The following is a 22,898-nucleotide window of genomic DNA, read 5'->3' on the forward strand; positions in this document are numbered from 1 at the left end:
GTCAGTCACATGGTCACATCTTGTAGCCCCAATCCTAATTTCCATGCATCATCTTTAAAAAAAGACAGCTGGAGGGTGGAGGCGATTTGAAGTTTTCTTTTTGCACATTTGAATGGCTGTATTAAATAAGATAATGTGCATGTAGACTGATCTTCTTTTGTGTATTAATCAAAAATCTTCTTTTTAGTTATCTCTACCAGATTGCACATCTGGGTGACGATGATGAGGAACCGGAGTTCTCCTCAGCAATGCCCTTAGAAGAGGGAGACACCTTTTTCTTCCAGCCCCGCCCACTGAAGAACCTGGTGCTGGTAGATGAGCAGGACAGTCTCTCCCCCATCATGAGCTGCCAGGTAGGTGGGCTGTAGAGGTGGCATTGATTGGGCAGTAGTGACACAATTGAGCATCTGCTGACTGCTATATATACACTATGTCTTTGCTTCGTAGATTGCTGACTTGGCCAATGAAGACACTCCTCAGCTGTATGTAGCCTGTGGCCGTGGTCCTCGTTCTTCTCTCAGGGTCCTGAGGCACGGGCTTGAGGTGAGCATTGAGTAACTGATGCCATGTGTCCCTGTAGAGGAGATTGCACCCCGATGCGTGCCATTGTCCTTTAGGGGAGGGATCATGTGTCTCTCCAATAACTCTTTTCTCTTTAGGTGTCTGAAATGGCCGTCTCAGAGCTGCCCGGTAATCCCAACGCTGTATGGACCGTTAGACGACACATTGAAGGTATGTTGGGTGACGCTCAGTGGGTCATATGGGAAGGGGGGGGGGCGTTAGTCTTCACGTGACCTACTATTTTCAATAAACCAGTAACTAGTCACGAACAAATCTATTTATGATCTTTATTGTTTCTATTCAATTTGGTTTGTCCTAATTCCATATCAGATCTAAGTATACCTTTCACCCAGGCACATAACTTTTAGCTTCCGTGCTGTCACCTTCAGTGTTGGGTGACAGATGCTTTTCAGATATGTCTGAAATCAATTCCAAAGATTCAGTACCCCAGCAGCTCCCCGCTGATGTCTGGGATTTTGTAAAAACAAAAAAAAATGCTGCTCCTCCTGCACAGCAGTCAACTCTGCATTAAAGTATTTAGGGGTAGAGGAATAAGCTGTAACTACCTGATCTCACCTGTCGGTGCTCATCTCTTCTTTGCGTTCCGAGTTGTGAGTGGTTCCTCTATCCTGCCCTGCGATGTTGAACTTCTGTTCCTGCATTGTATGTGGTGACTTTGGAGTGTGACTGCCAGCTAAAACACCAATGGGGAGCAGATGCATAGATGGAGAAAGCCTGCCAAAGCAAGGAATAAAGTATTATAGCTTATTTCTATATCCCTGGACTTAAAGTGGAACTCTTAGTCAGAATATTAAGTCCTGCTAGATCACGTCAGGCTAGCCCCTTTTGCAGGTATAGCTATGTAAAATGTTAAAAGGTGCTTATACTGTTTAAAATCCAGTAATACATTATCTCACCCTGCTGTGCACATGCTCAGTTGCTCTCTACTTTTAGGCACTGCCGAACTTGTAGAGCCGATCTGATGACAGCCTTAAAATGGAATTAAATCCTCCTATCCTTTAGGCCTCATTCACACCATGTGTGAAGAAAAACTGATGGAAACTGACGCACAGAGTCATCTGTTTTTTTCAGGCGCACTTCAATGAGTTTGAAACAGGTTGCAGAAAAAAACTACAGGTGATACTAGTGCTGTGGTGTGAACAAGGCACATAGAATACAATTGATTTCGTTGTACCCTTGCAGAATGTGTGCAGAAAAACTGACGGGTCTGCACCATGGCGTGAATGAGCCCTTACAGCCAAGGAAGCTGCTTATATTTGATCTGCAACTGCCATGGTGCTGCAGATGTGATCAGTTATGACACCGGCCATTTGATGGTTTGGCAGTTTGGTTGAGGACAGAAACAAATGTGACAGTTAGCAATCCCAGCATTCTGGGAATGTAACTGTTTTTTTTTTTTTTTTTTAAACCGTTAAATCAATATTTTTAGTTGCACTTTATGATTTACTGCAGTTCAGGGGCGTCTGGGCTTCATCAGAACGGCAGTCTCTCCAGCAAGACAATGCTGGATGCAATTTACAGCACACACGAATTTTGGTAGCATATTTATTAATGTGGAAAGCCTGTTCCTTGCTAATGAACATTATTTTTTACCAAGTTGTTATGGGTAAAATTCTGATTTAACAAGCATTTAACCCTTGTGGGGCCCTCCGTCTGCTCTGCAAGGGTTAAATGCCAACCACTTCCCACAACAGCTACATTTTAAATCGTGACTAAACCTATCAATTTACTGTTTCAAAAACCAGTTACATTCCTGGTATGCTATGCCGGAATTGCTCTCAGGGCTCGTTCACACCATGGCGCAGTGATGTCAGTTTTCCTGCACGGGCACAACAAAATCAATTGTTCTTTATGTGCCCTGTTCACACCACAACACTAGTATCGCGTGCAGATTTTTTTCTGCGCAGGAATATGCAACTTGTTTAAAACTCATTAAAGAGCACTGATGTGTGTGCAAGTGAAATCTGTCAGTTTCCATCAGTTTTTCTGCATGTATGGTGTGAATAGGCCTCAAGTAAACTGTCAAACCCAACAAATGGCTGGTGTCATAACTGATCACGTGTGCAGCTGATTTAGTACAGACTAAGTGTCCGGTGATTATCTGCTCCTGTCCTAATTAATCTTCGAGCTCTGGAATGTGCGCTCACAGGAAGAAACTCACACTGACACACGTTCATTCTGTGTAAACTTCTAGTTTATTACAATGAGAAAGTGAGCTTATATATGAAAAATGATGCAAGAGTCATGTGAGCGCTGCACTAGCATTATTGAGCTATATATTAGTCTTTGTTTTCGTGTGAAAATTATCAATCTGCCTTCAGAATATAGGTGTGATCTCCTCCTAGGTCTGATCTCTAGAAATAAATATTTCCTTTGCTCTCAAGTTCACTCGATGGGAGGGGTTGCTGAGCAGCTATTTTTCAGTTAAGGAGGACTACAAAGACCAGCAGGCAAAAGATATACACGCTATATATATATATATATATATATATATATATTCATACAAAACATTTAGAAGTATAAAAGTAGATATGTATAGACAAATTTATATATTCAACAGGAAACCAAATAGGCATTTTACCATATCCATCACACAGCATCATGACAACTGTTGATCAAACAGAGGCTAAGATGGCAGCTTTGCCTCTGCAGTTGTCATGGTGCTGCACACGTGATCAGGTACGACACCAGCCGTTTGATGGGCTCGGTAATTGCTCCTTTTTATATGAATAACACTCCATGCTTACCGTGATAATTAAAACACATTTCAGAAATAAAATCCCCACAATAAATTATAATCCCTTATCAATGTGTTGTATAGCAGGTGAGATTCAGTTGTGTAAGGTTAGTCTGTGTGTGTATATAGTCTTTTATTTTTGTAAGATGCCTGTCAGTGGTCAGCATATTGCAGTGTGTCCTTAAGATTGCTGTCCATCCAAAACCTTCATTAGTTTGGGATTGACTATGGAAGAATGAAAAGCCATGTCGGGTTCCTATTGCTATTTGGAGCTCTGTTTTTATATTTTACCTCACTTCCTGTCTGGTATAATTGTTGTCACCAATTGCGTAAGTGAGGGGAAAAGAGACAGATAAAAATATTTCTTCTCACTTCCTGTCTGGTAAAAACCCTTGTCACCGGGACAGGAAATGAGGGGAAAGTCCTTAACAGAGCCTTGCATAGCAGTAAAAACCTAATTGGGTTTTAATCATTCCCACTCCATCCAAAATTAAAACTTTTGGCTAGACACTTTAAAGATATTTTTTTTTTTTTTTTTTACTGGGAGAATATGAAGGCTGCCATTGATAACCAGTCCTCAAAAAAATGCCAGGTTCCCTGGCCTCTATGCTAATCCAGAGATTTCAGTACTTAGGCACTGACCTAAAATCAGTAATCGGATCAGGAGCTCTGCAGGCCTGTTTGTGAAGGTGCTGGAGGCAGCCAGACGATTGGAATTCTTAGAAATACATCCGCAATGGCATCCTTCATATTTCTCCCAGTTCAGTTTTGTTTTAAGGAGTTTTTCCAGCAAGCTCTGATTTGTGATTGGAGAGAGGGGAGAACAGGGTGCCGGTAATGCTGCCTGATCAGGTCTGCATCTTCATCCTATTGACGTGTGTGTTGGGGGTACAGAGGGGCAGATGTGCAAGCAGGGGGGGGTGGACAGAGGGGCAGATGTGCAAGCATGGGGGGCGGACAGAGGGGCAGATGTGCAAGCATGGGGGGCGGACAGAGGGGCAGATGTGCAAGCATGGGGGGGGCGGACAGAGGGACAGATGTGCAAGCATGGGGGGGGGGGGGGGTGGTACAGAGGGGCAGATGTGCAAGCATGGGGGGCGTACAGAGGGGCAGATGTGCAAGCATGGGAGGCGTACAGAGGGGCAGATGTGCAAGCATGGGAGGCGTACAGAGGGGCAGATGTGCAAGCATGGGGGGGGGGTACAGAGGGGCAGATGTGCAAGCATGGGGGGGGGTACAGAGGGGCAGATGTGCAAGCATGGGGGGGGGTACAGAGGGGCAGATGTGCAAGCATGGGGGGGGGGGGGTACAGAAAGGCAGATGTGCAAGCATGGGGAGCGGACAGAGGGGCTGATGTGTATGTATCTAAGGTACAGAGGGGTGGACGTGTGTATATCTGGGGATACAAGGGGCACTGACATTGCACGCTTCCCTCCCCAGCTCACAGATCAGGACTCGCTGACCACATAGGACTGTTGGGTGCAGTTGCTGGTTACTTCCTCGGCTCTGTGCTATGTCTGGAGCAGGAAGCTGTAACTTCTTGTGATTTGTTGTCGTCATCTTCTTCAGCACATACTAACTCTGGCTGGTACTTGGTGATAACACCCTCCCAATACCAAGCCTTTCTGTTTCTTCCACAGGTGTGTGCTGGTGGAGGAGGTGATGGTATAACCCCCCTCCACACATACAGGTGTGTATAGATCTCTTCTCATGTTGCGTGTTACCAGGCCCTGACATGTTTTTGGAAGCCCAGTGTTGCAGTTGTTGAAGATCTGAAGAGAGGCTGGGCTTGTAAAATGATCGTTCCAGATGCTTCAGTCTGCTGACAAGTTCCTAAATAGCTCCATATTTTCACATTCATAACTTTGGCTGTACATTTCAATGTATTGTGTAGTATGTGGAGAGAGTACAGAGACCTTTCAGCCATTGCTGATCTCATCAGAGATGACGCTGTACAGCCCACACTTAGTGTGTTCTCTGATGATTGATACTTATAGATTTATTTTGTGCTCTTGATTATTGATAGAACTATGGTTTCCTTCTGAACAAACTTGGCGCCTTCTCGATATTTAGGAGGTTGTGCCAGGTTCCATAGAGCACATTTATATACATACAGTTGTGTTTAAAATAATAGCAGTGTGTTGAAAAAAGTGAATAAAGCTCAAAATCCTTCTAATAGCTTTTATTTCCATACACACAAATGCATTGGGAACACTACACATTCTATTCCAAATCAAAACATGAAGAAAAATACATCAAATTTGTGGTGTTCCTCTAAAAAAATGAAAGAAAAGTGAATATTAGACGGTTCAAAAAAATCGCAGTGTTTGTATTCTTCTTTACAAACTCCAACATTCACTATATAAACTGAAAAATGTTTGAAGATTTTGCTTTCCTTTGAATCACTTAATGAATATTTGGTTGTAGTCGCACTGTTTCTGAGAACTGCTGTACATCTGTGTTGCATGGAGTCACCCAACTTCTGGCCCCTGTGATCAGGTATTCCAGCCCAGGATGATTGGTCCACATTCCAGAGTTCTTCTCTATTTCTTGGTTTTGCCTCAGAAACGGCATTTTTGATGTCACCCCACAAGTTTTCTATTGGATTAAGATCCGGGGATTGGGCTGGCCACTCCATAACGTCCATCTTGTTGGTCTGGAACCAAGATGTTGCACGTTTACTGGTGTGTTTGGGGTCGTTGTCTTGTTGGAACACCCATTTCAAGGGCATTTCCTCTTCAGCATAAGGCAGCATGACCTCTTCAAGTATTCTGATGTATTCAAACTGATCCATGATCCCTGGTATGCGATAAATAGGCCCAACACCGTAGTATGAGAAACATCCCCATATCATGATGCTTGCACCACCATGCTTCACTGTCTTCACAGTGTACTGTGGCTTGAATTCAGTGTTTGGGGGTCGTCTGACAAACTGTCTCCGGCCACTAGACCCAAAAAGAACAATCTTACTTTCATCAGTCCACAAAATGTTGCGCCATTTCTCTTTAGGCCGGTCAATGTGCTCTTTGGCAAATTGTAACCTCTTCAGCACATGTCTTTTTTTCAACAGTGGGACTTTGCGGGGGCTTCTTGCAGATAGCTTGGCTTCACATAGGCGTCTTCTAATTGTAACAGTCCTCACAGGGAACGTCACACCTTCTTTGATCTTCCTGGAGCTGATTGTTGGCTGAGTCCTTGCCATTTTGGCTATTCTTCTATCCATTTGAATGGTAGTTTTTCGCTTTCTTCCACGTCTTTCAGGTTTTGGTTGCCATTTTAAAGCATTTGCGATCATTTTAGCTGAGCAGCCTATCATTTTCTGCACTTCTTTATATGTTTTCCCCTCTCCAATCATTTTTTTTTAATCAAGGTACGCTGTTCTTCTGAACAATGTCTGGAACGACCCATTTTCCTCAGAATTTCAGAGAGAAATGCACTGTAACCAGCATGTACAACATTTGCTGCCTTCCTTCCTTAAATAAGGGCAATAATTGCCACCTGTTTTTCAAAGAATGAATGACCTCACTAATAGAACTCCACACTGCTATTATTTTGAACATGCCCCTTTCAATGAGTGATTCAATGACACAGAATCGGCAGCATGCATGTCATGACTGTTGGGTCTGTTGGATTTCTATTACTCTACTACACCTGCTAGTAAATTATTTGCCATGTAGAAATATCATTTCTACCAAAAACAGTGATTGATCCGGTTAGTGATGTCTGACTGCTATTATTTTGAACACAACTGTATATCCTTGTGTTTGTTTCTGGCAGAGTGTTGCATTATGGGGCAGTCCAGGCAACACCAGCAATGGTTTAAATATATAGAAGACTGATCAGTTTTCTGGTTAAAAGTACTGATTAAAAATTAACCCCTTGCCAGTCAAGGTAGAGTTTTTTGTTTTTTTTTTAGTTTTTTTTTGTTTTGACCTTGATATGTTGTGTAATGTACAGTGACTGATACAGCAATGCATGTGGCCAGTCTATGACTCTTCTGAGGTTGGTCTGATTTGGGCTTTTCCTGCACTCCTCTTTACAGATGAGTACGATGCATATATCATAGTATCCTTCGTTAACGCCACACTGGTACTTTCTATCGGTGAGACTGTAGAAGAAGTGACCGACTCCGGATTTCTCGGGACGACCCCAACTCTGTCCTGCTCTCTGCTGGGGGAGGATGCCTTGGTGCAGGTAAGATCCTAGAGGAGATGGATGATTGGCCTGCAATCACATGATCCTTGATAATATTGGGGGGGGGGTTAGATACCTGCACAGCCAAGAAACAAACCAAGTGCAACTCGCCTGGTTCAGTAGTAAACCCTGTCCCAGCCCCTGCCTGAAACTGCATAATCCTTCTTTTGAAAGTGGCCCTTTGGGCTCCTCTTCTGCCGTAGTCCCATTCCTTCCTATAGCAATCAGTACTCCTGGTTAACTTCAGCAGGCTGGTGGAGCACAGTTGTCTCCATATGTGTGGAATTGGTTATGAAGGGGTCCCTGTGGTGATGCTTTTTGTAGCTCCTGACAGGGACAAAAGGAAAGTATGGGCCCCTGTTGGGGGGGGGAGGTTATGCCTTAAAGGTCAGCTTGTACCAAACCAGCACTAATGCAGATCACTGTTGGGAGAGGTACTGTCACTTTCTACCTCCAGGAGGAGGCTGAGGAGAAGTGGCCACACAGTTCATAAAATAATACTTCAACACGTTCCTGACTCTTGAAGTCAAAAGAATTGCATAAAATGTTTTTGATTTATTTCAGGGAAAGGGTTGTGTTTTTTGGTTTTTTTGAAGGAACGCTGGGATGCTTTTGTTTCCTGTCCTAGATGTCAATAGCTCTTGATGAAGGAGTTCTGCAGCATCTGTGTGTTTTTACTCTAGGTGTATCCTGACGGAATCCGTCACATCCGTGCAGACAAGAGAGTCAATGAGTGGAAGACTCCGGGGAAAAAGATGATTGTGAAGTGTGCGGTCAACCAGCGGCAGGTGGTGATTGCCCTGACCGGAGGGGAGCTCGTCTACTTTGAGATGGACCCCGTATGTACACCTTTCTTGTATACACCATATTACCTGCTTCGGAGACCCCCGCTCTCACTTTCCTGCAACCATATTACCTGCTTCTGAGACCCCTGCTCTCACTTTCCTGTAACCATATTACCTACTTCTGAGACCCCCCGCTCTCACTTTCCTGCAACCATATTACCTGCTTCTGAGACCCCCGCTCTCACTTTCCTGCAGCCATATTACCTGCTTCTGAGATCCCCGCTCTCACTTTCCTACAACCATATTACCTGCTTCTGAGACCCCCACTCTCACTTTCCTGCAACCATATTACCTGCTTCTGAGACCCCGCTCTCACTTTCCTGCAACCATATTACCTGCTTCTGAGACCCCCCCGCTCTCACTTTCCTGCAACCATATTACCTGCTTCTGAGACCCCTGCTCTCACTTTCCTGCAACCATATTACCTGCTTCTGAGACCCCCGCTCTCACTTTCCTGCAACCATATTACCTGCTTCTGAGACCCCCGCTCTCACTTTTCTGCAACCATATTACCTGCTTCTGAGACCCCCGCTCTCACTTTTCTGCAACCATATTACCTGCTTCTGAGACCCCGCTCTCACTTTCCTGCAACCGTATTACCTGCTTCTGAGACCCCCGCTCTCACTTTCCTGCAACCGTATTACCTGCTTCTGAGACCCCCGCTCTCACTTTCCTGCAACCGTATTACCTGCTTCTGAGACCCCCGCTCTCACTTTCCTGCAACCGTATTACCTGCTTCTGAGACCCCCGCTCTCACTTTCCTGCAACCGTATTACCTGCTTCTGAGACCCCCGCTCTCACTTTCCTGCAACCGTATTACCTGCTTCTGAGACCCCCCGCTCTCACTTTCCTGCAACCGTATTACCTGCTTCGGAGACCCCCGCTCTCACTTTCCTGCAACCGTATTACCTGCTTCGGAGACCCCCCGCTCTCACTTTCCTGCAACCATATTACCTGCTTCTGAGACCCCCGCTCTCACTTTCCTGCAACCATATTACCTGCTTCTGAGGCCTCCTTGACCTCCACCTCACTTGAACTGTATTACCTGCTTCTGAAACCCTCAGCCTTCATCTCCCGTTTACCTCTATTGTTTGAGACTCTCGACTTCCACCTCACTTTTTTTCCTTCCCCAGTCAGGGCAGCTGAATGAGTACACAGAGCGGAAGGAGATGTCTGCCGATGTGGTGTGTATGAGTCTGGCCAATGTGCCACCAGGGGAGCAGCGATCGCGCTTCTTGGCTGTTGGTCTTATAGATAACACGGTCCGGATAATTTCTCTGGACCCTTCGGTGAGTCCTGGTTGCTGTTTGATGTATTGCAGCCGTTTATGTGGATTTCTTGTTGTGGTAGGCAGCTGCCATGCTCCTGTCCCTCCTACTGAGTGATTTGTCCTTCTCTTCCTCCAGGACTGTCTGCAGCCTCTCAGTATGCAGGCTCTCCCTGCCCAGCCCGAGGCCCTCTGTATAGTGGAGATGGGAGGTGCAGAGAGACAAGATGAGCTGGGAGAACGAGGCTCCATTGGCTTTCTCTACCTTAACATAGGACTTCAGGTGAGAGGTGGATGGGATCACAAACTGCATGTGGTGGTGCAAATAAAAAGATCAGAGCTCATGGAATTACTGTCCAGCATGGATACCTTTTTTGGTTTTAGGTTTTCTAATTGTTCATTTATTAATAAGACTTTAAAGCCTTGCAGAGTTTACATCAGTTTTCATGCGTGTCTCAGTGAGGTTTATACACGTTTGCAGATTCCTGCTCAGAAAAAATCTGCATGTGATACAAGTTGTGGTGTGAACAGGGCACATAGAGAACACATTTTATTTTTTTCTTTTTGGCCCTTGGAGAACTCATGCGAAAATACTGACATCTCTGCATCATGGTGAATGAGGCCTAAGTGCCAAAGGTTTCTTACCTAATACCATTTTGTTTTATACTTCTCACCGTAATTTGCTGATTCTTTGGTTGTTCAGCATTCATCCTCTCTCTTTGCTTGTCTGTACGTTCTGCCCATAAATGTCATTTTGCAAAGAGAATCCGCTTTGCCTTTAAACTGAAACTTCAAATGCTGGAACTGCACTGCAGTATTGGCGGCTGTTTTATATCTCTGTATCTCCTGGCTTTCAATAGAGGGAGCTCATTGTACAACCAGAGGCAAACTGCTCATATATCTGGATAAAGTCTCTCTAATCTTCCGTTCACATCCTTGCTGGACAAGATGTAAATCACTACTGGACTGATGGAAGAGATTCTAGTTTATGAGCAAAGCCGATTTTTTTTTTTTTTTTTTTTTTTTTTTTCCCTAGCAATTCAGGGCAAAGTGATACTAAAGTCTTTTGGTTTGGTTTTTTTATAATAACAAACCTTTTTTTTTTTTCTGCTCTTTGCATTGGTTTTGTACAGAGCAGACCGGATCTTTCTTTTCTCTGGTCCCCCGCTGGCTCTTCTGGCCCCACCATCCTTTCGGGTGCCCAATAGCAAATCGCTTGCTATGGGGGCACCTGAGCAGGCACGCTTCTGACTCGTGGCTTTGCATGTCCTTTCACAAACAGAGCCGTGGCTCAGCTTTGCCCCCTCCCTCTCCTGATTGGCTCACTGGCTGTGATTGACATCAAGAACGAAAGTCCCCAGAGAATAGAGGCTCTCATGGATATTGCTGGATCAGGATTGTTTGTTTTTTTTTAAATAACAAACGTGTCCTTTTTTTTTTTTTACCTGCTCTGTGCAATGGTTTTGCACAGAGCAGCCCATATCCTCCTTTTCTCGGGTCCCCCCACCGGCACTCCTGGCCCCACCATCCTGTCAGGTGCCTCGATAGCAGATCGCTTGCTATCCCCCATATCACCCGAGCATGCACGCTTCTGAGTCGTGGCTTTGCATGTCCTTTCACAAATAAAGCCATGGCTTGGCCTCACCCCCTCCCTCTCCTGATTGGCTCACTGGCTGTAATTGACATCAAGAGCGAGAGTCCCCAGAGAACAGAGGCTCTCGTGGACATTGCTGGATCGGGATGGGGCTGAGGTAAGTGTTGGGGAGGGGCTGCTACACACAGAAGGTTTTTTTACCTTCATGCCTACAATGCACGAATTTTGATCGCCCCAGATGTTGACCCCATCCTGCCCAGTGCACTTAGTAAAGTGTCAGTGCTTTTTCTTAGCCCTTGTCACTGTATTGGTGTCATTGGGGATGTCAGTGACACCAAGTCAGTTCCCCCTAGTGTCAGAATGCCCACCACAGTCCCGCTATAAGTCGCAGATTGCTGCCATTACTAGTAAAAAAAAAAAAAAAAAAGTAACTGACGAAATTTGTTTTTTGTTTTTTTGTTTTTTTTCCTTTTTGAAAAACATTTTTACTGGACATGCTTAATAGTAAAAAGTCAAAAATTTGTTTGTTTTTTTCTGAAAATTGTTGGTCCTTTTTATTTTTTTTAAATTAATTTCTTTAATAACGCAAAAAATAAACACACAGGCGATCAAATACCACCGAAAGAAAGCTCTATTCATGGGAGAGAAATAAAGGACGTAAATTTTGTTTGGGTGCAGCGTTGCATGACCGCGCAATTGTCAGATTAAGTAACGCAGCGCCGTAATGCAAAAAAATGGCCTGGTCAGGAAGGGGGGTAAATTCTCTGGAGGGCAAGTGCTTAAAGCAGCAAATACACTATTGCTATGAAAATGTCGTCATGTAATTATAGCATTACCGCTTTTTACAATGCCCCAAAAATATTTAGCAATAGCTGTGCACCGGGAACAAGTTCTCAGCACGTCCCTTGTTAAATGATCGTGTTATGTCTGCAAAATAATGGCAAAATGCTTCTTCTCATCATAGAACGGAGTACTGCTAAGAACCGTGTTAGACCCGGTAACAGGAGACTTGTCTGATACCAGGACCCGGTACTTGGGGTCACGGCCTGTCAAACTTTTCCGAGTCAGGATGCAAGGTCAGGAGGCGGTGAGTATCTGTGATCACTCGTGTCTCTATTTTTGCTCTAGTCTCCCATGCATTGTTAAATTTGAATTCTTTTCCTGCGCTTGCATAAGTTTCCTTCCACACTCCAAAGTTATGCTTTATTTGGCTCAGCTGAGAGCACCCAAGTTGGGAGCCTCACCTCCTTAAGCACTTTGAGACCCCAGGGAAAAAAGTGCTATAAAAGTACAAACTTTAAAAAAGTATACAGGTCGCTGTACTGTGCATTGCACATCACCTGCCAGTGCGACAGAAACCACAATGCAGAAGTAAACACTGGGGGAGATTTACTAAAACTGGTGCACACAGAATCTGGGGCAGCTGTGCATGGCAGCCAATCGGCTTCTAACTTCAGCTTGTTCAATTAAGCTTTGACAATAAAACATAGAAGCTGATTGGTTTCTATGCAGAGTTGTGCCAGATTTTACATGCTCCAGTTTTAGGAAATCAACCCATATGTGAGCTGCCATCAAGCGGTTTCATTTTCTAACATATATGTCAGAAAATGTGGGCAGCATTCTGTATTTCTCCTCGCTGGCTTGAAGCACAAGTCAGCTGTTCCTTCTCGGCCATATTCTCTACAGACTTCTATCTAGCAGTCCTGCATTCTCTTTTGGTTCTCTCCTCCTCCACAGGCCTTTTGTTGTAGGGTTGAATCTTTAACTTTGTTCTCTTTCCATGGCAGGTGCTTGCCATGTCCAGTCGCTCCTGGCTCAGCTATTCTTACCAGTCCCGCTTTCACCTGACACCGCTGTCCTATGAGACTCTGGAATACGCATCTGGCTTTGCGTCTGAACAATGTCCGGAGGGTATTGTAGCAATCTCGACCAACACACTGAGGTAAGGTAGCTTACAAAGCAAATTTGTATTTTTCAATAGTCTGTACCAGGGCTGTGGAGTCGGTAGATAAATGTTCCGACTCCTCAGTTTTTTGTACTTCCGACTCCGACTCCTCTGTATTAATATGCGAATGTATTTTATACATTCTTTGAAGGAAAGAAAGGCAACATACATGTCATTACCACAGGACTACTGGCTGGGAAGCCAACAGTCTACTGTATTGAACAGTTTAAGCAAAAGACAAACACAATGAAAACAACAAAGTTTTATTAATTTTTTTTTATTAATTAATCAAGTGGCTGGATAGTAGCAGCAGGCATAAACATCAGGAACAGGAACTTTACCAGTCCAAAAATACAAACCACATTATTTGGTTGTATTAGAACAAAAACAAAGCTTATCTATATGAACCAAAAACAAAATCTGTAAAACACTATGGAAAGTATAAGTATTGCCGCTCCTAATTGTGCGTTGCGTGCCATATAGTGAAGCACATGAAAAGCATGCTTCTTCACGGTCACTTAACGTGTTCGTTTTGCGGTTACGTGAGGCACTGCATGCATTGGTCTTTATTCTTACAGTAGAGAAGTCATTAATTATAACTTTTTGTGAATTGGGACATTTAAACTTGCTTTTTTTTTAATTCCAATCTAAATTTAATCGGAGTCGGAGCATTGTTTGCCGACTCCGACTCCAGGTACCCAAAATTTCCCACAACTCCAACTCCACAGCCCTGGTCTGTACATAGCAGCACATTACTTGTGATTTACCTTTTTACAGATTATATTAGTTTACATTTTTGAAGCAGTACAGTTTAAAGGGTTAGTTCACATTTACCAAAAAAAACTGCCTGTGCAGGTAAGGGGCACTTGTTGATTAAAACAAAATTGTGCAGCGTTGACTAATGTTGGGTAATACCCTTGCTATAGGTGTGGACCATTTGCCTTCCTCCTAAACCGTGAATGGAGAGACTCGAGATGGCATCATCCCTTCCTGGCATGTTGCTAGGACATTGTTAAGACACTCCCTGCCGATACTGCTTACCCCCACCACTATAGAAGTGAGCTTTCACACCCCCGCACATGTGTAGTTCAATGTCTCCCATCACCGCATTGCTTTGCTCAGAGCTGAAGAAAGAGGGGCCGGGAATGTCTTGGCAACTTGCTAGCTATAAGGCAGGACAGGATGACTTTTCTTGGAGGTTTTTTCTCAGGCAGATTTCAGGAGGTACGTAAATGGCCTATGCCTATAGCAAGAGCATTATTCAACTTTGTTCAGAGCGGCAAAGTTTTTCTATTGTTATGATCTAACCCACTAAATTACATATCGCAGGACAAAAGATCCAAAACCTTTTTAGGAGGATGAAGTAAGAGTAGGGAAAGGATTAGAGGGGTAAGAAGGACCCAGAGTAAGGAAGTACAAGTGGATGGGTTTTGGGGGGAGGGAGGGTTTCTTCTTCTCCTTCTTCTTCTTCGCCAAGAGCTCTGTAACACAATATTGTGTCAATAATAAAGTTGCCGTCAGCACTTCATGCATCTTTCTCACACACACCCTTAGTGACAGGAGTGGTGGATTTCCAATGTCTAGGTTTGAATACCCTAACAGCTGTGAGGAAGAACCTGAGGCAGCTCTTCTTGTTTTGAGGCTATTCCTTTTTGTTGAACTGTGTTTTTCGTCTTTCTCTGCAGAATTTTGGCGTTGGAGAAGTTGGGTGCGGTGTTTAATCAGGTGGCATTCCCTCTTCAGTATACACCACGCAAGTTTGTCATTCACCCTGAGAGTCACAATTTGATCATTATAGAAACTGATCACAATGCTTACACAGAAGCCACCAAGGCTCAGCGCAAACAGCAGATGGCAGAGGTGAATGAATGGGAGGGATACATGAAAGATTGCCAACTGCTACGCAGTCGTGTGATGAGGGACGTCCACTTGGTGCCTTTGCCATCTGAGGCACTCCTCAAAATACTGATTTTGTATAAAATTCAATTTCCCTGAGCTTTATGAAATTCAGTTTTTTTTTTTTTTTTTTTTTTTTTTTTTGTAGGAAATGGTGGAAGCTGCAGGAGAGGATGAACGAGAGCTGGCAGCAGAAATGGCGGCCGCATTCCTGAACGAGAACTTGCCCGAATCAATTTTTGGAGCTCCGAAAGCAGGCAATGGGCAGTGGGCATCGGTGATCAGGGTGCTGAATCCCATCCAGGGAAACACACTGGACCTGGTACAGCTGGAGCAGAATGAGGCAGCGTTCAGGTTGGTTGATCAGTTTAGTTCATTGTGTTGTAGTTCATTTGACAACTGTTCTGCCTGGTAGCGGTTTAAAATCCATCTTCTTGTCTGCAGTGTGGCCGTGTGTCGGTTCAGTAACACTGGGGAGGATTGGTATGTCTTGGTAGGCGTGGCGAAAGATCTTATACTGAACCCGCGTTCGGTTGCCGGAGGATTGGTGTACACCTACAAGCTGATAAACAATGGAGAGAAACTGGAATTTGTACACAAGGTATGTGAAGATAAATGTGAGTGTTGGGAGTGTCTGCCTTGTGTCAGTATGGGGCTTTTCTGCCTTGGGAGCGCATCTGCGTTTTGTGAGCAGGGCAGTGTCAGCCCCATGGGATGATTCCCTGACTGAACTCACTCTTCTCCACCCAGACCCCTGTGGAGGAAGTTCCAGCCGCTATTGCACCCTACCAAGGACGAATCCTGATAGGGGTGGGCAAACTGCTGAGGATCTATGACCTGGGAAAGAAGAAGCTTCTGAGGAAGTGTGAAAACAAGGTGAGTGTGAGAGCTTCACCATGATAAACTTTCCATTTGTGCTCATAGGTTGGATCTAATTATATTTTTTATAATTTTTTTGTTTTTAAGCATGTTCCAAACTTCATCGTGGGGATCCAAACCATCGGACACAGAGTGATTGTGTCAGATGTCCAGGAGAGCTTCTTCTGGGTGCGGTATAAGCGGAATGAGAACCAACTGATAATATTTGCTGATGACACATACCCCCGCTGGGTGACCAACTCTTCTCTGCTGGACTATGAAACGGTTGCTGGGGCAGACAAGTTTGGAAATATCTGTGTGGTGAGTTGAAACTGTTAACCCCACAGGGAAAAGTGTTGGATTTGGAGGGGTAGGGTGGAGCTTTCAGATATCACAAATCCAATGCCTTCCTAACTCCTTCTTGGTCAGAACTCGTAGCCAAGACCAAACTTAGCAATCAAGTATGTGTTGGCTAACCTATCAAGAGCGGACTGATTTGCCAACTAAAGCTGTTCACAAGCTAATGTTCTCTCACCACAATAAACTGTGCTGAGGAATATTAATCTGCAGATTGCAGACATCTCGGTGTTGAAGTCTTAATTTTTTTTTCTGCATGGTAGCTGCAGGATGAAGAGCTGTGATCCTGTAGTTCCTGCAGGAGTGCAATATATTGAGGCTCATGGGTCAGAGGACCTGGATCTTTCATACATGACCACATTAGTGACAAAAGAGTGATCTCTGCACAGCGGCAGGCACAACCTAATAAGACTTGAATTGGAATAAAATCTATCCTTTCGTGTGACTAAGGAGATTTGCATCTTTGAGTATTTGAGTTGTGATTGCCTGAGCAACTGAATTATCTGATGATGTCCTTTATGGTTCTTCGAAGGTTCGTCTACCTACCAACACAAATGACGATGTTGATGAAGATCCTACTGGTAACAAGGCACTGTGGGACAGGGGACTTCTCAATGGAGCGTCTCAGAAGGTAATTCCTCTCTGTTTTGTAGTTCACCAGCTGGGTATTTTGCACATGTCAGAACTGTGTCCTGATTGTTCCACTGTTCCTGTCCTTTCAGGCCGAGGTGATCGTTAACTATCATGTAGGAGAGACTGTGCTATCACTGCAAAAGACCACCCTGATTCCTGGAGGATCTGAGTCCTTGGTCTATACCACTCTATCAGGCGGAATTGGAATCCTTGTCCCCTTTACATCTCATGAGGTACATACATAGCCAGTTTTCAGTGGCACGTTGATCTGCATAATTTCTTATTCCTATCACTGCCAGAGCCTTTTTTTTGTTTTTTTTTGTGTTTTTGCACATATGTTTAAAATGTTTTCAGCCTGAAGATTACATAAAACCCCCAGAACATATTTTCTGAAAGCAGACACCCGAGAAAATTTAAATAGTGGTAGTTCCAATTTTTTATGAAACACAATATTATCACAAAGGTCTAGGAAACCCTAAATTTCAGTAAAATCAGTTAAATTTAGGGTACACAAACGCAATGAATTAACAAATTCTTTGTTAAAATAAAAAAGACGAGGTTGTAGTGAGTAAATGATTTTGTGTGCGCCCGTAAAATGGTGACAAACTTTAGTACCCTTTTTGTATAGGTGACACTTTTTTAAAAGTCCCCTATAGGTCATCAGTTTAGTGTTCTGGAGGAGGTCTGGTGCTGGAATTATTGCTCTCACTCTGGTGTGCGTGGCAGTAAATAATGTGTATTGCAATTGACGTTTTCATGCGTGGTCGCCCCCAGCATGTGCATTTTAAGTTTTGTATGTATGTATGTGTGGGCGGGAGGGCCTCAATTCATTGCGGGGGTTTTTTCCCTCTTCCCCCCCCCCAATCACACAGCGGACAAAAAAGGGGAAACTGACATGGAGACCCTGAAGTGGTGTCAAACATGTCGCTTTCTGGGTCAGCAACAAGGAAGGAAGGAAGGCAAGTGTAAACCTGTACTCAAATAACATATGAAACCATTTGCATATTTTACCTAATTTAAAAAAAAAAAAAAAACTGCTTGGCTTCTGTGCTTCCTTTGTCACTATTACGGGACACATACATAGATCCAGAGTCTGCATTTGCTTTGACGTGACCTGAGGCATGCTTGTTCCATATCAGCAACTCAAAGTATTGAAACCAGTGACAGCCGCAAAGCATTCTCATACGGAGCTGAGCAATGACAGCCCAAGTGTTCACACAGGTGAACTTTCAAAGCCATAACCTGAGATTGTGTTTTCATTTCTTGAATGTCTCATCAACAGGATCATGACTTCTTCCAGCATGTAGAGATGCACCTGCGTTCGGAGCACCCCCCGATCTGTGGCCGCGATCACCTCAGCTTCCGCTCATATTACTTCCCTGTCAAGGTGAGACTTGTGTGTTGGGATTAAAGTATTTTTAAGTAAACCTTTTCTCTTTTGTCCAGTGAGGTACATGAAAAAAGAGCGAACGGGTGGCAAAGACACCTAGGGCATTATCCAAGATTTATTGACAATAAGAAAAGAGGAAAACATACTCACATTTATTGTCAATAAATAAATATTTGTTCCATCACACTTGGACTAGCAGGAAGGGGAGAGACCTTGCAGTGTAATGACCACCGATTGGGTGCTCATCAGGAAAGGGGTGTGTCGGGCTTATCCTTCCTTTTGCTGCCAGCTGCTTTTGTGGTTTTTGTACACCTTTAATAATTTTAGGCTTGAAGATTACACAAAACCCCCTAACATTCTACACTGCTCAAAAAAATTAAACACTTGTTAATCAGAGTATAGCATCAAGTCAGTGAAACTCCTGGGATATTGATCTGGTCAGTTAAGTAGCAGAGGGGGTTGTTAATCAGTTTCAGCTGCTGTGGTGTTAATGAAATTAACAACAGGTGCACTAGATGGGCAACAGTGAGGAGACCCCCAAAACAGGAATGGTTTTACAGGTGGAGGCCACTGACATTTTTTTCCCTACTCATCTTTTCTGACTGTTTTTTTTCACTAGTTTTGCATTTGGCTAGGGTCAGTGTCACTACTGGTAGCATGAGGCGATATCTGGACCCTACAGAGGTTGCACAGGCAGCCCAACTCCTCCAGGATGGCACATCAATACGTGCCATTGTCAGAAGGTTTGCTGTGTATTCCAGCAGAATCTCAAGAGTATGGAGGAGATTCCAGAGGAGAACGTTTTTTCTGCTGTAACATCGTTCAGCATGACCGTTTTGGTGGTGGGTCATTGATGGTCTGGGGAGGCATATCCATGGAGGCACACACAGACCTCTACAGGCTAGACAATGGCACCCTGACTGCCATTAGGTATTGGGATGAAATCTTTGGACCCATTGTCAGACCCTATGCTGGTGCAGTGGGTCCTGTGTTCCTCCTGGTGCATGACAATGCCTGGCCTCATGGTGCAAGAGTATTCAGACAGTTCCTGGAGAATGAAGGAATTAGTACCTTTTTTAAATGGCCCCACGCCTGACCTAAATCCAGTAGAACACCTCTGGGATATCATGTTTTGGTCCATCCGATGCCGCCTGTCAGACTGTCCATTAGCTCAGTGGTGCCCTGGTTTATTAGGAGCATGTCCCAACGTCAGTCAGGCATCCAAGCACGTGGGGGCCATAGAAACTAATGAGGACCATTCTGAGTTTATGTAATGACATTTCAGCAAAATGGACTCGCCTGCTGCATCATTTTTTTTCACTTTGATTTTCGGGGTGTCTTTTGAATTCAGTCCTCTGTAGGTTGATAATTTTAATTTCCATCAAACGATGGGGCAACCTTACATTCCTAACACCTTACCCCGTCCATATCAGTATAGATATCCAGCATGAGATTTTTCCCCATTGAGATTTGATGTGTTTTCAAAGTGTTCCTTTAATTTTTTGAGCAGTGTATAATTTTTGAAAGCAGAGACCCTAGAGAGTATAATAGTGGGTCTAGGAAACACAACATTTCAGTAAAAAATACACTTAAGTTAATTTTAGGGCACAAAAAGGCAATACTTTTATATTTTACCAAAAAAAAAAAAAGATAAGGTTGCACCAAGTAGATATCCAACATGTCAAACCTTACATTTGCATGCACTTGTGAAAAGGCGACAAACTTTAGTACCCTATATTTTATATAAGTGACGCTTTTAAAGCCCCCTATAGGTCATTAGTTTGTTGTTCCAGAGGTCGTCTGGTGCTAGAATTATTGCTCTCATTGCGGCATGCATGGCGATATGTAACGTGTCGCAATCGTCATTTTCACATGTAGGCACCCTGATGTGTGTGTGTTTACATTCATATGTGGGGGGGGGGGCTCAAAAGTTTGTGGGGGGGGGCGGGTTTATGTGCTAGGGTGTAACTTTTTACAATTAAACAGTATACATAACTTTTTTTTGTCCATCACACGGGACAAAGTCTCCCTATGTGATGATTTTTGGTGACGGGTACTCTTTAATGAGATATGCAAGGTCTTAAAGACCCTGCATACCTCCTGGGCTCCATTGAATGTAATGCAGTGCACATCGCACCGCATTACATTCTTTCCGGCCTTGTTGACCAGGAAATCTGTCAGTGGGAACCCAGAAGTGACATACAAGGTCAATGCAAGAAGGGAAGGAGAGTGGGCGTAACTACACCCGCTGAGCTGGTCCCGGGCCTGCAGATGGGCAAGCGGAGCCCGGAGACATAGCGGGGTGCTGCCAATTTAGCAGGGTGTGTAGAAGCATTCATGCTGCTGCTGTATACAGATACACTGCGGATATAAATCGCACATCTCTGAATGTAGGTTATATATGGAACAGGGTGCATTGTGTCTTTCCATTACATTGTACATTTTTTTTCTTTTTTTTTTCTCAGAATGTGATTGATGGCGATCTGTGTGAACAGTTCAACTCTATGGAGCCGATTAAACAGAAGAGCGTAGCGGAAGAATTGGACAGGACGCCTCCTGAAGTCTCTAAGAAACTTGAAGATATTCGAACCCGTTACGCTTTTTAATGTGAGATGATGAACATTATCGGGACCCTTCACTTCCCCACTGTTTTATTTTATTTTTTAACGCTGGACCCTCTGATATCAATGTGTGGACCACTGCCGAGCAGGGACTTGTGGGCTGAATTCTGTCAGCATGTGATGGCGCTGCTGGGTCGGCATTGCGATTTGTCTGTGTACAGTGTGTAGTGGAACCATCTCTCCCTCCCATCTGGTGCATCTTGTAAATAGTTTTTTGTAAAATTATATTTTGTTTTTGTTTTTTTAATTTGATGTTCAGTCGGTTTGCAGAACATTTTGGAATGGCACCTTCTGGCTTTCTTGTCTGACTGAAAGCAAATAAAAGATGTTTTTCTACCCCATTTGTAATTTATTGGCTGGAATGGAGCAGGTTTGTTGTTAAATAACAAATGGATGGATGAAGAAACAGTATATGAAGGATGGGAATGCCAGGTTTGTTACTTGGTCCAGTATGAGGTTATCTTAAAAGAAACAGGTCAAGGTCAAAGGATATATCCAACATATTTCAGAGATTCAACTCCTCCATCAGGGATAAAAATAGAATTCCAAGCTAAACCTAACTAGTCCTAAAAATTCTCCCTCTCCCTTTTTAACACCTATGCTGACTAACCTATGTAACAAAGATACTTCCTCAACTCCCCTGACGTGATCCCCCCCAGTGTCAGCTGCAGCGCAGAAAGCGCATGTCAACAGCTGGTAATCATGGAGCCGTGATGTTGCCCATAAACTCCTATGACCCATCTGTTGTCAATGCTCCCTTCTCTCCCCCACATCCGTTGCAGAGGTCCGGGTCACATGACCAGAGTGGACTGAAAATAGGTAAGTAGATAAAGGCGTACCTCGGTTTACGAATTTAATGCGTTCTGCGGGACTTTTCGTATTGCAAAAAAGCATTGAAAACCAATTAATCCAGGTCAGAAAAAGTTTTAAAGTCTTTTATCTGTTCAAAACTCTATAAAGTGCACTTTAAAGGCATAAATACTGTACAGGGACATGATTAAAAATTAATTTGTAAATGCATTGAAAACCAATTAATCCGTTCCGGAGGTCAGAAAAAAGTTAAAAAAAAGTCTTCTGTTCAAAACTCTTTATAAAGTGCACTTTAAAGGCATAAATACTGTACAGGGACATGATGGAAAAAAAAATCAAATACTTTGAAATCGTGTTTTTGTATCGTGAAAAAAATTTGCAAACCAAGGCATTATTTTCAATGGATTTTCATTCGTAAACCAAAAATTACGTTAACCGAGGCATTCGTAAACCGAGGTATGCATGCACATCTTTCTAACATTGGTTAGTCAGCACAGTTGATTTGGGGGGGCGGGGGCTGGGCTGCATATTTAACACTAGTTAGGATTATCTTGGAATTCTTCAAAGAGTAAGTTTAACTTTGGGAACATGTTACATGTTCCTCCTGTTGTTTTTGAGGTTTTAGGGTGGAACATGTAACATGTCCCCATAGCCGTCGCTCCCCTCCCTATTATGCTCTACTATCTGTCAAATTTGAAAACAGCATGGCTGTATGGGCGCTGCCCACAAGGCCGCAATGAACTGCAAGTCCCGATAGCCTTAGCAGCTGTCGGCTTGTAGTTTTTCAATAAACTACCTGAGCGCCGTGGTAGTTCATTGAAGCTACCTGTCAGAATTTCTGCTTGACCATACATCTCGTACGGTAAGTAGATATTCTGACAGGTCTGCAGGAGATCTGTATGGCATCGGTGATCTACTGATCGTTGGAGCAATGCTTTCTAGGCTCCTGTAGACAAAAATAATGCAATTTTTTATTTTTTTTTTCCTTTTCTAACCTGCAAAAAATGTGCATTTATTATTTTTGTCTAAAAGGTGAACTCATCCTTTTAAGTGCTACAATGTTAGGCTGAGAATATGTACACTTTCTTAATCCTACATTGCAGGACACCACTTCATATTCATGACTATTTGGGCTATACTGCCACCATCTCATGAATGGGCACAGACCG

The 22,898-nt window shown here is 43.7% G+C and overlaps 1 protein-coding gene across 3 annotated transcripts in view; it reads left to right on the forward strand.

Annotated features, from left to right (window-relative positions):
* The window catches only part of SF3B3 (splicing factor 3b subunit 3), a 35,811-nt gene extending 14,556 nt beyond the window's left edge, over positions 1-21,255 (forward strand). For all 3 annotated transcript variants that reach the window (XM_089659217.1, XM_089659219.1, XM_089659218.1), the window contains exons 9-26: positions 188-353; positions 448-543; positions 660-732; positions 7,362-7,513; positions 8,197-8,352; positions 9,492-9,647; positions 9,765-9,908; positions 12,184-12,306; positions 13,007-13,161; positions 14,850-15,024; positions 15,209-15,414; positions 15,505-15,661; positions 15,811-15,936; positions 16,027-16,239; positions 16,808-16,906; positions 16,998-17,141; positions 18,191-18,295; positions 20,764-21,255. In XM_089659217.1, the coding sequence (XP_089515343.1) occupies positions 188-353; positions 448-543; positions 660-732; positions 7,362-7,513; positions 8,197-8,352; positions 9,492-9,647; positions 9,765-9,908; positions 12,184-12,306; positions 13,007-13,161; positions 14,850-15,024; positions 15,209-15,414; positions 15,505-15,661; positions 15,811-15,936; positions 16,027-16,239; positions 16,808-16,906; positions 16,998-17,141; positions 18,191-18,295; positions 20,764-20,904 (2,587 nt within the window). In that variant the 3' untranslated portion in view covers positions 20,905-21,255. The remainder of the gene's footprint in view (positions 1-187; positions 354-447; positions 544-659; positions 733-7,361; positions 7,514-8,196; positions 8,353-9,491; positions 9,648-9,764; positions 9,909-12,183; positions 12,307-13,006; positions 13,162-14,849; positions 15,025-15,208; positions 15,415-15,504; positions 15,662-15,810; positions 15,937-16,026; positions 16,240-16,807; positions 16,907-16,997; positions 17,142-18,190; positions 18,296-20,763) is intronic.
* The last annotated feature ends 1,643 nt before the right edge of the window (positions 21,256-22,898 follow it).

Source organism: Staurois parvus, unplaced genomic scaffold (genome assembly GCF_062004578.1).
Source record: "Staurois parvus isolate SC_StPar_1 unplaced genomic scaffold, SC_StPar_1.0 ptg001136l, whole genome shotgun sequence".
Lineage (NCBI taxonomy): Eukaryota > Metazoa > Chordata > Amphibia > Anura > Ranidae > Staurois > Staurois parvus.